Source organism: Gigantopelta aegis, chromosome 10 (assembly GCF_016097555.1).
Source record: "Gigantopelta aegis isolate Gae_Host chromosome 10, Gae_host_genome, whole genome shotgun sequence".
Classification (NCBI taxonomy): Eukaryota; Metazoa; Mollusca; class Gastropoda; order Neomphalida; family Peltospiridae; genus Gigantopelta; species Gigantopelta aegis.
This window is the reverse complement of record NC_054708.1, coordinates 71,221,097-71,238,478: the sequence shown is the minus strand read 5'-3', so window position 1 is coordinate 71,238,478 and position 17,382 is coordinate 71,221,097. Positions and strand designations below refer to the sequence as shown.

The 17,382-nt window shown below is 39.1% G+C and overlaps 2 protein-coding genes across 5 annotated transcripts in view; both read left to right on the top strand.

Moving 5' to 3' along the window:
* Nucleotides 1-9,357, top strand: part of LOC121382932 — a 23,899-nt gene extending 14,542 nt beyond the window's left edge. For 3 of the 4 annotated variants that reach the window (XM_041512616.1, XM_041512617.1, XM_041512615.1), the window contains exons 3-5: nt 186-269; nt 6,727-6,915; nt 9,065-9,357. In XM_041512616.1, the coding sequence (XP_041368550.1) occupies nt 186-269; nt 6,727-6,915; nt 9,065-9,282 (491 nt within the window). In that variant the 3' untranslated portion in view covers nt 9,283-9,357. The remainder of the gene's footprint in view (nt 1-185; nt 270-6,726; nt 6,916-9,064) is intronic. The other variant, XM_041512618.1, reaches the window with a different exon arrangement.
* LOC121382933 (uncharacterized FtsK-like protein DR_0400) lies at nt 2,788-6,720 on the top strand. Its single transcript, XM_041512619.1, has 2 exons — nt 2,788-5,135; nt 6,488-6,720. The coding sequence occupies exon 1, from the start codon at nt 4,233-4,235 to the stop codon at nt 5,100-5,102; it is 870 nt and encodes a 289-aa protein (XP_041368553.1). The 5' UTR covers nt 2,788-4,232; the 3' UTR covers nt 5,103-5,135; nt 6,488-6,720.
* Nucleotides 9,358-17,382: the final 8,025 nt, after the last annotated feature.

Sequence of the window (17,382 nt, the reverse complement as noted above, 5' to 3'; positions counted from 1 at the left end):
ACCCCCTCGCCTTCGGTTCGGGGTAAAAGAACACACATAGGGTACATAAAAAGCCATATACCCCTCGTGATGCTTCTACAACTTATATTATCTACCTTGCAGGTATTAAATAATGTATTATCTGACGTGTTATTGCTTGACTGTAATAGACCCCAGGCATACTATTACCATTATCTACCTTGCAGGTATTAAAACATGGGTTATCATAGGTTTTGGAGGCTTGTGGATATTGCTTCTGCTGGGAATTTTAATTGGAGCTGTTGTTGTCGGTAAGTCTGTCCGTTTGTTAAACAGTAAAACGAATTACAAGTATTATTTCTTCTGGTTACCATCTGATGTCAAAATGTATTAAATGTATATTAAGAAGAGGAAATGCTAAAACCTTTTCCAAAACTAAATATGCAATGTATGAAAAACAAAACATATATCTTTCTGTATATATATATATATATATATATATATATATATATATATATATGTGTGTGTGTGTGTGTGTGTGTGCGTGCGTGCATGTATGTATGTGTGTGTGCGTGCGTGCGTGCATGCATGCTTGTGTGCGTGCATGCATGCATGTGTGTGTGTGTGTGTGCGTGCGTGTGTGTGTGTGTGATGTGGTTTTGTATTTGTATATTTTAGTAGTAGGTGCGTCACTTGAGCACTAAAATATGCAAAATGAGCTAGGCCACGTGACCTGTCGTGCGCTCTGATTAGTTGACGGGGGTGTGGCCTAATGACGTCACGGCGTGGCTGACCTGGAAGTTAATGGCTTTGGCAGCTGGCAGCTGACCTCTGTGACCTGGGTTAATTAATATCTATAGCAGTTGGGAGACCTTTAAGCGTGGGTCCGCTACTTTAACGGGGGTTAATGACTTTGAAAGCTGTCAGGTGACCTCGGTGACCGGGGTTAATGGGTTTAACAGAACGGAAGCCGTTAATACCCTTGGCTTACGGATGGGTGATTAGGCAGCTGTCGGGGGTCCTTCGATGTACAGGAAACGGAACGGAAGTCTTTAATGACTCGTAGTGTCCTGCGCTCTGATTGGTTTACGGGGGTGTGGCCTAATGACGACACGGTGTGGCTGACCTCTAAGTTAATGGCTTTGACAGCTGTCAGCTGACCTCTGTGACCTGGATTAATATCTGTAGCAGCTGGGAGACCTTTAAGCGTGGGGACGCTACTTTGTCAGCTGACCTCGGTGACCGGTGTTAATGGGTTTGACAGCTGTAGGAGGTCAGAAAACGAAAGCCGTTAATGCCCTTGGTTTATGGATGGGTGATTATGCAACTGTCGGGGGTCCTTTGATGTACATGAAACGGAACGGAAGTCGTTAATGACTCGTAGTGTGGTATCGGGTTACGAGAAAAGAGGCTGGTGTGTGCGTGGGAGCCTGACCTCTAAGCGTGACGTCAGTCTAAAATGATGGATTTTGCAGCTATCGGTGTGAGTGTGGATAAGAATAAACTGGTTTTAGCCAGTTCTATAAACGTGTTCAGACATGTTCGCGTGCTGACCTCTAGATAGCGTGGGTACGCCATTTGGAGGGTATAAAAAAAAAAACCACATTATTATCGGCCTCGGTGGTGTAGTGGTTAAGACTTAAGACTGGTAGGTACAGAGTTCGCATCCGGCTATCAATTGGTGTAAGGTCACTACCCAGCCTTTTCACTAACCACTACCTCCCACTATCCTGGACAGATAGCCCCAGATAGCTGAAGTGTGTGTATGTGTGTCCATAATAGTGTGCTTAAACCTTAATGGACTAGTGTTGTATTAGAGCGAAGAATCTCACTAACAACTAAGCACTACCCACACTGTCGTAGATAGCCACAAATAGCTGACGTGTGTGCCCAAGATAGCGTGCTTAAACCTTAATGGGACGGACTATTGGACTAGTGTTAGAGCAGAGAATCTCTCTCACCCCACCACTATCCCCACTGTCCAAGACAGCCCTAGATAACTGAAGTGTGTGTATGTGTGTGTGTGTGTGTGTGTGTGTGTGTGTGTGTGTGTGTGTATACGCGTGCGCCCGGGATAGCACGCTTGAACCTTAATTGGATAGAGGTATGGAAAATAAATATAACCCAACACATTATTTACAGTGTTTTAAAAAATTATTTATATTCTGAGCGTTCACAAAGAAAGAATTCGACACTTGCCACAGAGGCTATCAGAGGATATATGAAAGAATATCATCGACGTTAATGAGAAACACGTGTGTCGTTTTCACGTGCAAAGAAAGATTAAAAACGTAGAATTCTTTTGTTGCAATTATGATAAATTTGTGAAATTCTGGGCTGTTAACACAATTTATTTAAGGATTAATTATATATGCAGCCACACGTCATTATCTCCATGTTGAAGGGACCGAACCAAATGGCTTGACATAACGATGAATTGAATTGAACATGGGTTTTGATGAAAATTATGTCATGGGACCATTTCCCAACCTCGAGATTTCCGGGGCTAATGAGTTAACAAGTGGTTGAGATGAGATCGAGATAACAAAGTTAGACTGTATATTTCTTATTAATTTATAATGTCAATATATTGTGGGTGTTATTTTAGGATTGTGTTTAGAGCCAGGACTAGTATTGATATTGTTATTAGTATTTTTTGTATACATTTCATATTTATGTATTTACATGTATTTATAAAAATTGGATCGGTCATGCAAATTTATTGTATTAATTATATGATTATGAATTTTTTTTTTTTTAAAGCCATTAGTAGCAAGGGATATTTTATATGTACCATCCTAAAGACAAGATAGCACATGTCGTGTTGCACTGGCTGGAACGAGGAATAGCCCAATGGGCCCATCAACGGGGATCAATCCCAGATCGACCGCGCATCAAGCGAGCGAGCGCTTTACCACTGGGCTATGCTCCGCCCCCATCTACACCAATAAACTATTACTAATAAACAATACACTATGCCCCGCCCCCATCTACACCAATAAACTATTGATAATAAACAATACACTATGCTCCGCCCCCATCTACACCAATAAACTATTACTAATAAACAATACACTATGCCCCGCCCCCATCTACACCAATAAACTATTGATAATAAACAATACACTATGCCCCGCCCCATCTACACCAATAAACTATTGATAATAAACAATACACTATGCCCCGCCCCCATCTACACCAATAAACTATTACTAATAAACTATACACTATGCCCCGCCCCCATCTACATCAATAAACTATTACTAATAAACTATACACTATGCCCCGCCCCCATCTACACCAATAAACTATTGATAATAAACAATACACTATTCCCCGCCCCCATCTACACCAATAAACTATTGATAATAAACAATACACTATTCCCCGCCCCCATCTACACCAATAAACTATTGCTAATAAAACAATACACTATGCCCCGCCCCCATCTACACCAATAAACTATTGCTAATAAACAATACACTATGCCCCGCCCCCATCTACACCAATAAACTATTGCTAATAAACAATACACTATGCCCCGCCCCCATCTACACCAATAAACTATTGCTAATAAACAATACACTATTCCCCGCCCCCATCTACACCAATAAACTATTGCTAATAAACTATACACCTGTGAATTAATTAAGCACCGCCTGAAATGCATTGCAGCCAAAAAGGGGCCAAGAAGTAGTTGTCCGTACAGACGAGGTTTAAACGTGGTATTGAGAGTTTTTATATATATTCTGTATCTCCTGGGTATTTACCGTGTTCACATGAATAACTTACCTTTGAGAAGCACAGCAGTGTGATTTTAGCTCCAGAGTTAATAACCAAACATGTTCATGCATATTTACGGCTTCTGTCTCTTTCCCTAGAATATATTAAATATTGATATAATGACAATCTTACTTGCTGTCAATCTTTTCTTTTTCAATATCCTCTGTACACACAGAACATTAATTTCAGTGTTTGTCATCCATGTCATGGTCACAATTACTTGCGAAGTACAAGCCATACGAATCATATTATATGATCAGTACTAAGTGGTGCTTAATACATTTCCAGGGCCTCTTTTTACGAACCGATCTGAGCGCAAAGATAATGTAGTTATGCACTTACGGTAATCGTAGCGCTAAGATCGCTTCGTGGAACGCATTCTGATCTCGATTCTTGCAGCAAGCGATGAAGCAAGACGTGTGTGCCTGCTCTCTTGAGTTACCCCCCCCCCCCCCCACCTGGGGGGACTCATTGCTAGTTACGGGAAGTTAATGGAATACCGCGTCACGCACACCGGGTCACGGGCAACCGTGACCTTGGTGTACGGTGACCCGGTTACAAAGCCAACCAGGAAGAGAAGAAGGAGGAAGACGGACGCGCCAGGGGCGGACCTGGGGTGGACAAAACCGGCAGCTCAACTGCCGGCGGCGACCTTTCCCGTAGTTCACCCCCAGCACCGGTCTACACCAGCGAGGCCAGACGATCCAGCCCAGCCGGATCTACCTGTCGACTTGCCAGAGGCGGACCCCGACCTGAACCAGGCCGTGATGGAATCGCCCCCCACAACTCCACAGACTTCAGCTCCCGGGACTCCAGCGTTGCCACCTACACCTAGGAAGAGTGCCGCCGTAGAGTCCCAGGCCCGTCTTGTGGCCGTTGGAAAGCGGAAAGCGATTGCGTCCCCAGGCGACCAACCAGTCAAGCCAAGCCCGCCGACTCAACCGCCGACACCGCCTACAGTTTCAGCAGAAGATCCGCCCTCTGGACAGCCTTGGTCAATCCAGGCCGGCAAGTTACCAACTCGCTACTCCAGGCTCATCAAGACTAACATTGGGGATGTTCGTCGGCTACTCTGTGAACCCAGACAGGAAACGTACGAACCTCTACCACTAACCGATGGAGAATACACGGTGCGCAGGATCACGATGCAGGATGGGCGTGGGATTTGTCTCACCGTCCGCCGGAGGGGACTTTTCCACCAAGGACTGCTGCTCGATGAAATGGACAACCCGACCATCCACCGCGTCATAAAGACCGTTGCCGGGGAAGACTACCGTCCTATCACCGAGATTATCGCAGAGTCCACATACCGGCAAGCCCACCACCATCTTGATGCATCCCTGTTCATCGTTTCTCCTTGACGACATCCCCGCTAACAACCTTTCCTGGGACAGGTAACAACCTCCTTTTTGGGCTAGTTAGACTTTAAACGTTTCAGAAGCAGTTCAAAATTCTTATGTTTATTTTTTTTTATAAATAGTCTAACGCATTTTATTTTGGCGCCCGATCAATTGCTCAAAATCACCTTAAAAACCTTTTGGCCGAGCAGTCTTAACTATTTTGGGTTAAATTTTAGAGTCCAGACATGTTTTTGGAGGCAGTTACTCTTTGTAGACTTAGGTAAAAAAAACAGGCTTCACCGAGGAATCGAAATTCAGCCAATCAGAACACGGCTCCCACTCGGCGTTACTTCAAGTTTGCGAAGTGTCTGCTATTTGGTCCGCGCTCGCGTTGACTTTACTAAATGGCTTTTTTCCAAATTCCGCCCACCTCAAACTTACACCCCCCCCCCCCCCCCCCCCCCCCTGCTCCGGAGTTAGTCACTGGCGAAGTCAGAGGCTAAATCCGTGGTGGGCGTGCCTGAACCTTCGTGGATAGGGGCACGTTAATAGAGTTTCCCAGTTCCCAGTTCGTGGAACGGGCGGGCCCAAGGGTCTACTTCAAAAAGCTCGCTAAAGCTTTGTTAATCAACATGGCATCGGCCTAAGTCTTTTTCCACTGCACCTCGAGATCGCAAAGTTGCGAGTGTTTAGTGAATCGGTCCCAGATGTATATTACTATAATAGGGAGAGATGTAGCCCAGTGGTAAGGCGCTGGTAAAGAAACACTGGAGACAAAGGAGGATGCAATAGGTACGGTGTAATGAATATACAAACACAAGCCTTGTACCACAGTGGTAAAGCGTTCGTTTGATGCGCGGTCGATCTGGGATTGATCCCCGTCGGTAGGCCCATTGGGCTATTTCTTGCTCCTTTCAGTGCACCACGACTGGTATATCAAAGGCCTTGATATGTGCTATTCTGGTGGTCCATATAAAAAAAACCTTGCCACTAATGAACAAAAATGTTTCCTCTCTAAGACTATATGTTGAAATTACCAAATGCTTGACATCCAATAGCCGATGATTAATAAATCAATGTGTTCTAATGGTGTCGTTAAACAAAATGAATTTTATACGTCAAATTACCAAATGTTTGAAGGAAGGAAAGAACTGTTTTATTTAATGACGCACTCATCACATTTTATTTACGGTTATATGGCGTCAGACATATGGTTAAGGACCACACAAACATTGAGAGAGGAAACCCGCTGTCGCCACTTCATGGACTAACCAAATGTTTGACGTCCAATAGCCGATGATTAATAAATCAATGTGCTCTAGTGGTGTCATTAAACAAAACAAACTTTAACTTTTGTTATATGTGTGCATGTGTGATTTAGATGTATGGTTTTCTTCTCTCTATAGGTGACCAATGGGCTTTTCAGACTGTCCATGGGCCTCGATGAGGTTTATACATGTACCACACCGACCGTCGGTCAGAAGGGAAGTTACCCCAGCCCACCTGCACTAGTCTTTCCTAGACTACTACTTTGACGATTTCAACAGTGAACTACTTTGTGGCTTGAAAATATATATATTAGTCAGCTGTCAGGGGACATTGGAAAGAATTGTTTGAGTATAATAAACCTGTTCTGTTCTCACAGGTAGCACTAATCGTTTCGACTGTTATGCTGATTTCCGTGTACCTATCTGGCTGCTCGTCACTGGCACAGTGCCAATATCGATGCTTGGCGGGTTGACCTGCAGGGACACGAATGACACGTGTCACAAGTGGACGCGGATAATATTCGTATCAATCGTCGTCCTCTTCATGTTCAGCTGGCTCATCGTAGGTACGTTCAGGCTGTCTTAAAGCGACAGACCCTGGTGTTTTGTTTGGTTTTTATTTGATAGAAAACATATTTTATTGTATACTGTTTCTGTAAAAAAAATAAGAGGAGAAATACAGGCAAAAGATCACTCAATAGGAAGGAAGGAGACGTTTTATTTAACGACGCACTTAACACATTTTATTTACGGTTATATGGCGTCTGACATACGGTTAAGGACCACACAGATATTGAAGGGGGAAACCCGTTGTCGCCACTTCATGGGATACTCTTTTCGATTAGTACCAAGGGATCTTTTATATGCATCATCCCATAGACAGGATAGAACATACCAGGCGTGGTGCACTGGCTGGTGCGACAGGGATCGATCCCAAACCGACCACGCATCAAGCGAGCGCTTTACGACTGGCCTACGTCCCGCCCCTTAAGATCACTCGATAACGCAGATTTGTGTTTTTCATAGGCGCAAATGCGACCGTACCATGCACGTCTATTTAAAAACTGAAACAAGAGTCTATGAAGTTAAATATATATATGTTTATATATAAAGAAAAATGTTGTTTATCACATGTCTAGATTACAGTTTACCACGTGTTTATTTTACAGGTCAGTGGCGGATCCAGAAAATCCATTTGGGGGTGGGTGGGGGGGGGGGCAATGACATGAGGCGAAATGCCAATGAAAATTTGGGGGAGGTTTGGAGGGGATCGTAAAAAAAATGAAAACTGTCGCAAAATTTAGGGGGGCCGGGCCTAGATCCGCCTCTTCAGCTTTATTGCGTGTCTACCGTTCTTTTTGTGTTTTACAGGAACATTGTGGTTTATTACGTCTATATTTTACAGGAATAGTGTGATTTATCTCTTGCATATTTTACAGGAACAGTAAGGTTTATCATGTGTATACTTTACAGGAAAACTGGTGTATCTTTTGTATATTTTACAGGAACAGTATGGTTTATCATATGTATGTATTACAGTAACATTCTGTTTTATATTTATAGGAACAGTGTGCTTTATCTCATGTCTATTTTACAGGAAAAGTGCAGTTTATCATGTGTCTATTCTACAGCAATAGTGGTTTATAATCGTGTATATTTTACAGATACACTGTGGTTTATCATGTGTCTAATTTATGTCTTGCATATTTTGCAGGAACAGTGAGGTTTATCATGTGTATATTTTACAGGAAAACTGGTGTATCTTTTGTATATTTTACAGGAACAGTATGGTTTATCATATTACAGTAACATTGTGGTTTATATTTATAGGAACAGTGGTTTATCGTATGTCTCTTTTACAGGAACAGTGCAGTTTATCGTGTGTTTATTCTACAGGAATAGTGGTTTATACTCGTGTATATTTTACAGGTACACTGTGGTTTATCATGTGTCTAATTTACAGGAATAGTGGTTTATCACGTGTCTATTTTACCGCAAAGTGTGGTTTATCACGTGTGTATTGTACATGAACAGTGGTTTATATAACGTATATTTTACAGGAACAGTGTGGTCTATGAAATGTCTATTTTGCAGAAATATTGTGGTTGATAATAATCTATTTTATAGGAATAGTAGTGTACAGGAACAGTGTGGTTTATCACGTTTCTATTTTACAGGAACAGTGGTTTATCACTTGTATATTTTACAGAAACAGTGTTTTATATAGCATGTATATTTTACAGGAACAGTGTAATTTATGACCTGTCTATTTTACAGGAACAGTGTGGTTTATCATGTGTCTATTTTACAGGAACACTGTTGTTTATCACGTGTATATTGTACAGGAACACTGGTTTATCATGTGTCTATTTTACAGGAACACTGTTGTTTATATCTTGAATATTTCACAGGAACACTGTGGTTTATCAAGTGTATATTTTACAGGAACACTGGTTTATCTCTTATCTATTTTACAGGAACACTGTGGTTTATGATGTGTCTATTTTACAGGAACAGTGTGGTTTATCTGTTGTATATTTTACAGGAACAGTGTGGTTTATGATGTGTCTATTTTACAGGAACAGTGTGGTTTATGACGTGTCTAATTTACAGGAACAGCATGGTTTATGACGTGTCTATTTTACAGGAACAGTGTGGTTTATGATGTGTCTATTTTACAGGAACAGTGTGGTTTATGACGTGTCTATTTTACAGGAACAGTGTGGTTTGTCAACCTGAAATCAACCCTGGAGAGTTGTGACTCGCCCAGCAAATTGTGCTCGAAATGTCATCAAGACGTGCTCAGCATGTCATTGGCAGTGCTCATCATTGAGTGGTTTACTGTAGTGGTGGCTTTCTGTGCTTCAGGCGCCGTCGTGGTCTATACGTACTTTTTTAAAAAAGAACCTGACAATACAAGTGAGACAGTGTAGTAAAAACAGACTTTTCAATTAATATGTGTGATATGCAATTTCAAGAATTGCAATGAATACATAGCTGTTTATGAACTTTTGTTTGTTAGTTTTGTTTAACGACACCACTAGAGCACATTGATTTATTAATCATCGACTATTGGATGTCAAACATTTGGTAATTTGGACATAATGATATAGTCTTAGAGAGGAAACCCGCTACATTATTCCATTAGTAGCAAGGGATCTTTTATACGGCAGGATAGCACATACCACAGCCAGTCGTGGTGCACTAGCTGGAACGAGAAATAGCACAATCGGCCCACCGACGGTTTCCTCTCTCAATGTCTGTGTGGTCCTTAACCATATGTCTGACGCCATATAACCGTAAATAAAATGTGTTCAGTGCGTCGTTAAATAAAACATTTCCTTCCTTCCTTCGTTATGTATGACAACAAACACCAGTAACACACAGCTGTGATATTCGCTGCTTCTGGTTGGTGACCCGGATGCCACAGCCGTATCATTCAATGAAAAGGTGCAATCGAAATTGACTTCTTTGTGACGAATAAGTTAACCTGGACCTAATTGCTCTGTGATGCATAAGTTAATTGCAAGCGCACGGGTAGCAAATACGTTTTAGCTGGAAAAGACGTTGAAATTTATCTTAAACGTGATTTTTTTTATATAGATATGTAAGACAGAGAATACTACATGCGCATCCGTTAGATGTCATATATCTTTAAAAGTCGTTTAAAAGTGTTGTATGATAAATGGTATCTAGTCTTATTCTCCGTTACCTTTTTCTAGAAACTGGGAGAACTAAAAGCTACACGCAAAAAAACCAACACAATTCTATATAAATAATTTATGGAAAACGTTCAAGTGTTGAATTACGTTCAATTACGTATACCTGTATATAACTGACGATGGTGTAGGTCTACGACGAGTTAAGTTCTGATTACATTTGGCCGTGAGAAATGTACTTCGCTGACTTGAATATACATAGAGAATAACTGGGAACTGTCTTAAGATATTGGATTTATCCTGCGAAGGTTAGAATGTTGACAAGCGCCTTTCGCCATTCGACCTGAGCAGGATAAAGCCGATATATTATTAATAAGCCCGTAACCAGTTTAATTATCCTGCAAAACCATATTATTATATATATGCAATATTTAAATAAAAAATCACATATACGCTAACTGTTGTGTTGTATTTATTTATTCATTTCGCTTCATTTCTTCAATATATCGTCTACCTGCTTTGAGGCCATTTGTTAACAACATCTGAAATAAATTAATAACCTCTTTTTAAACATGCAGTGATTTGCGCAATACATGTAGCTGTGTTCACGTTTACATAACTTAAACTGGTTTAACTATACTGGTTTAGCAAAAACACTTTTGGTTGGAAATGATGAGTGTTCATCACATGCAATAGCTATTCCGGTATAAGTTGGAAGTGTTGTTATTCGCATTTGCGCAAGACGTCAAAATAACAATGGACTACTAAAAGTGGTTTAGCTACACCGGGATAGAGAAAAGATCGCCTTCACATTTACATTTTAAACAGGTTTAGTGACACCAGTTTAGTTGAACTAGTTTAAAGTGTAACTGTGAACGCAGCCTACAATGGACATTCATCGACGTTTAGGAAGATAGAACAAATAAGGTAAACCTATAGAAATGGCTATACCCCATCACAGCCTCCATTTTAAAGGGACCAAATATCCAAACTGACAACAATACAGAATTAATGTCACTTACCTGCACATACACGTTTCTAGTACTGTCGAATGCAAATGAATTCCGTCACAACACATAATACAAATATTTCGAACATAGTGCCCCTAAAACCATGGCGCCGCTAAAAACATGGCGCCTTTAAACGGAGCCCAGTGGTTATTATGGCTCTCGTTTTGCCTTAAATACAGTACTGTCAGAAATGTTATTAACGCTATTAAAATACCATTTACGCTACTACTACTACTACTACCACCACCACCACCACTACTGACGCCACCGCCACTACTATTACTGCTGCTGCTGCTACTACTACTACTACTACTACTACTACCAGCACCACTGACGCCACCACCGCTACTATTACCGCTACTGCTACTACTACTACTACTACTATTACTACTACCAGCACCACTGACGCCACCATCACTACTATTACCGCTACTGCTGCTATTCCTGCTACTACTGCTTCTGCTGCTGCTGCTGTTGCTACTACTACTGCTGCTGCTGCTGCTACTACTACTACTACTACTACTACTACTGCTGTTACTACTACTACTACTACTCTACTACTGCTGCTTCTGTTGCTGCTGCTGCTACTACTACTACTACTGCTGTTACTACTACTGCTGATGCTGCTACTGCTGCTACTACTACTACTACTACTACTACTACTACTACTACTACTACTACTACTACTGCTGCTGCTACTACTACTACTGCTACTGTTGCTGCTGCTGCTGCTACTACTACTACTACTACTACTACTACTACTACTGCTGCTACTACTACTACTACAATTAGTACTTCTGCTGCTTCTACTACAACAGCTAGTATTTCTACTACTACAACTAGTACTGCTGTTATTACTACTACTACTACTACAACTACTACAACTAGTACTACTACAACTACTACAACTAGTACTACTACTACTACTACTACTACTTCGACTACTACTACTACTACTACTAGAAGTGTTAACTTACATCCATCTTCATTATTCGTGGGATTCCACAAAACTTCATAATCTCCTGATAAACCCTGCCTCTGGCCTAAAATATACAACATAGTGATATCAAGTGGTATGTGTCAGATTACCTGTGGTGAAGTATGTATTAGTTGATAAAATTTAATACAGTAAAAAGAGGTTTGATTAAGGGGCATGCCCCGGTACACACCCTCACCCCACACACACACCACTGTGAAGTACAATGAACGTTATCAAGTTGTATGTGTCAGTTTACCACTGTGAAGTACAATGAACGTTATCAAGTTTTATGTGCCAGTTTACCTGTGGTGAAGTATGTATTAGTTGATAAAATTTAATACAGTAAACGAGACGGATCGAATTTACAGTCTGTTTATGTCTTATACGCGTGTAACTACATACATTTACAATGCTTAAACACCTGTTTATGTCTTACACGCGTGTAACTACATACATTTACAATACTTAAAAACCTGTTTATCACTTACACGCGTGTAACTACATACATTTACAATACTTAAACACCTGTTTATGTCTTACACGCGTGTAACTACATACATTTACAATACTTAAACACCTATTTAAGTCTTACACGCGTGTAACTACATACATTTACAATACTTAAACACCTGTTTATGTCTTACACGCGTGTAACTACATACATTTACAATACTTAAACACCTATTTAAGTCTTACACGCGTGTAACTACATACATTTACAATACTTAAACACCTGTTTATGTCTTACACGCGTGTAACTACATACATGTACAATACTTGAACACCTGTCTGTGACTTACACGCGTGTAACTACATACATGTACAATACTTGAACACCTGTCTATGACTTACACGCGTGTAACTACATACATTTACAATGCTTAAACACCTGTCTATGTCTTAAACGCGTGTAACTACATACATTTACAATACTTAAACACCTGTCTATGTCTTACACGCGTGTAACTACATACATTTACAATGCTTAAACACCTGTTTATCACTTACACGCGTGTAACTACATACATTTACAATGCTTAAACACCTGTTTATGTCTTACACGCGTGTAACTACATACATTTACAATGCTTAAACACCTGTTTATATCTTACACGCATGTAACTACATACATTTACAATACTTAAACACCTGCGTTTAAGAAAAACAGGTTTTGTAAATTCGGTCCAATATATACTTTAATTAAATTATTATTTATAGGAACTATTTTATAGGTTGAATACAACACATAGTTTTTAAAAAGTTTGTTACGTATAACGACACCTCTAGAACACTTACATATACAGTCTGACATATACAGTCTTAGAGAGGAAACCCGCTACATTTTCCCATTAGAAGCACAGCAAGGGATCTTTTATATGTACTGTCCCACAGACAGCATAGCACATACCACGGCCTTTGATATACCAGTAGTTATGCACTGACTGGAATGAGAAATAGCCCAATGGGCCTACTAACGGGGATCGATCCTGGACCGACCGTGCATCAGGCGAGCGATGTGCCACTGGGCTGAGTCCCGCCCCACACCATACCATTTACCCACATATCTTAGATTTCAAATTTAAGTCGTGTACTTTTAAACAGGTGATACTAAAAAGAGGGACAGATACTGTGAACTATGTATACATGTATATATTAATGTTTAGAAGCCTGTTAATAGAATTATATACAAGCTAATTTAATCATGTTACTTTTTTTTTTTTTGAAGAACATGTAATTTTGATTCTAAGATCAAACAAATCCAAAACTTGATGAAACTTTAGTCACCAAGGAAGTTGACTGTCTTAGGAAGAGTTACAATTATAAAAACATCAATAATACCTACAGTTAGACATTTACTAATTGCATTACCAAATCCATCAAAAACAACTGTTGAAAATTTAAACAAAATATTATTCCAGTTTATTTGGCAACATAAATCTGGTATAAGCACTAAGGACCTAATTATACATGGATACTATTTCATTATTGGTAGAAAAAGACAGTATTAAAAACATGTTCTGGAAAGATGTATTATTGAGTTGGTTAGCAATACAACAAAAACAAAGCCTCGTGACAACTGACGATGTTCAAGGACTGAATATTTGGTAAAATTCTGAAAGACAATATGGTAATTAAATTTTTAAAAAATGAATAATTTGTATATATGACTTACTCGATTGAGAAGAAAATATTTTGACATTTGAAACTTTTAGAAATAAATATGATATACAAACAATTTGTTTTAATCTATGCATTATTAGTGCATGCCGTAAAATCATTTCTACATTCGTTAACCATTATGGGGAAGACATTTGTTTCTATTCAAACTCCAATTTTACTTTTCAAGATGAGAACTGTGTTAAATAACAATACAGGATGTAAAGATATGTATAACATATTGAACTGCAAAAGCATAATTCCAAAGTCACAAATAAAATATGCAAATAAGGGTTTGAACTACGATTGCTATACTTGTGGAAAAATACTATATTTTATCATTTAAATGGAATTATAAGATATTTCTTATGTACAATGTTGTTATATCAAAGTGAAATAGTAGAATGTCTTTGTTTAAAAGGTGACACTTATAACTGTAAAACGAATGATTCCTATTAGTCTATAACACACACACACACACAGAGACACACACACACACACACACACACACACACCATATTTGTCGATGTAGTAAAACACGTTGATAGTTTTAATAATATCTGGATGGATAAGAATGAATATTTAAAAAGTTTATTGCAAAAGCTCCGGTCTTTTCAAATAAATCTTCTTTACTAAAGTGAACGGTCAATACGAAGATGTTCTGTTGATTATTTACCGCCGGTACAACTAAAGTCGGTGCATCATGGACTACTAAATGTTAGTATCTGCTAAATACTGACAGAACAGAACATAGGGGTATTATGCCCCATTCACATGACCAAAATTTACACTAATGAGTAAATATAAATATATGCATATTTTACCCACGTGTGCAAAACAATTTTTGCTAAGCATTTACATGACTACTGTCTAAAAGAAAACTGGCCTGAGTATAATCTCATTCCGTGTTGTATATTCTGTGTCGGTCGGTGAGATTGTTCTGTTAAACATATGTCTTGTGTTGTGAAAGTCCAAAGTAGTCAATGAAAAGTGTTATTTTACTTCTACAATTAGTTATGTAGGTTTTCAGTCAAAACGTAGGTGCATTTTACTAAACAGCTTTCTTCTTCTACTTTTGTTTTGTGTCCTTTTTAATTTAATTTAATTTTATAAATATAGATGTATTTTACTAAACATAATTTTATTTATATTATTTTGTCTTATTTGTTTTGTATTTTACATCCAATAGCCAATGATTAATAAATCAATGTGTTCTAGTGGTGTCGTTAAACAAAACAAACTTTAACTTTATTTTCTTTGTAATTAAATTTATTTTATAAACGGAGATGTCTTTTGCTAAACATATTTTGTTTTTATTCTTTTGTCTTGTTTGCTTTTTAATGTAATCTTATTTTATAAACATAGTTTTATTAAACGTACTTCTTTATTATTACATTTTTCTTCTTTGTTTTTTTTTAAATTATTTTATTTGTTCATTATTATTTTGTATCAATAGACAAACCAAGGTCAAAGGTCAAATTTACCGAGACTGGGGACCTCTCGACGCCACTTTCCGCCAAATCTACCGTAGTTGAAGCTGCTGCTGCCGCTGCGGTGGTAGTTGCCCCCACTAGAACGACCATACCCACCCTGTCAGCTTCCAAACCCGCCCTGCCTGCTTCCAAACCCGCCCTGCCAGCTTCCGAACCCACCCATACTGTTTCCAAACCCACCTGTCCTGTCTTGTCGTTTCACTGGTTGCTGTTCTTTGAAAGGTGTACCTGTAAGAAAATTGATCTGTCTTTAAATTTAGTGAAATCATGTCGTCTAAAATACACTGGGCTTTTTTCTTTCTTTCTTTCTTTCTTTCGGTAACAATAAATAAATTAGCAAACACGCCTGCATAGATATTTGTACACAACATAAAACATTCTTAATTTTATGTTAATTTCATGTAATAAAGTGGACGTTATGGACGACAGAATACCCCGTTACATGTCATATATGAGCCTTATTTGTTGGAAAGATGAACACCCGGACCGTCCGACCACCAACACATACAAAAGGTTTGTTTTGTTTAACGACACCACTAGATCACATTGATTGATTAATCATCGACTATTGGATGTCAAACATTTGTTAGTTTTGACATATAGTCGTATCGACCAGCTTCAGAATGTGTATTCCTCATCATATATATATTATCAAGAGTTTTGGCAAAAAGGATTCTGGTGGTGGGTGTGTCAAAACAGTGTGTGCCATGATGAGAACCGTTCTCCGTTTCTGTTTCTATATATCTGAATGGCATACAAGATCTATCAAGCGAGAAACAATGTAACGGTATAAAACTGAAACATGAAAACAGCTCTGATCTATTTATAATAATTACTTTGTTGCTTTATGCTGACGACACTGTTGCTATAGCAGACTCTCTCGATGATCTTCAGAAATCTTGAAATGGGATTTTTCAGAATAGAGTGATAATTGGAAATTAACAGTTAAAATCGATAAAATTAAAATTGTTATCTTCGGAACAAAGTCATTGAGGTCGATTTCGAGTCGTTAAACTCGCTCTGGGTGGGAGCCGGTATCGGGGTACATGGCTTATGTACTGTTATGTTTGTTTTATGTTGTATATGTGTGATGTACGTAAGGTGAGACGTTAATAAAGTATCTATCTGTCTATGTGTGTGGGTTTATTTCGTGTACCAAATACTTACCAGCAACAAGAACCAGTCCCACGACTAGGATCAGCGTAGTCAGTGCAAACATTTTAGAAACCATCATGGCAACAGTCAGCCTGAAAAGACAAAGACTATAATCTGATAACATTGGGGTAGCCCGAGTTGTAGGCAAAAATGCCCGAATCTGTATAACAACATTTATTCATATTAGCATTACTACCAACCAGCTAAATAGGGTTGCGAACGAATCACTACGTATTTTGCTTGGATTACAACTAATTATGAGGGTAGAATAATGGAAATACATGATAAAAACGTCTCAGGTCAGCGTAATATCTGTATAATGTTTGCCCGTATTTGAGCTTTCGCTCCAGCACTACGTCTTGTACGCTTATGGTTTAAGTACTCTGACAGTAAGAAAGGTAGATAGATATTTTGACAGTTAAAGAGCATGATTACTGTCCAAATGTCCGTCTAGCTCTCTTACCGTCAGAGTACTCGGGTTAACATCAGGGCGGAATTCAGCCAGACTAAGCAAAACAATGAACGCTAGAATGGCATATGCGCCGCAGGTAAACCAAATGGCCACGTCAGGAACCAATCA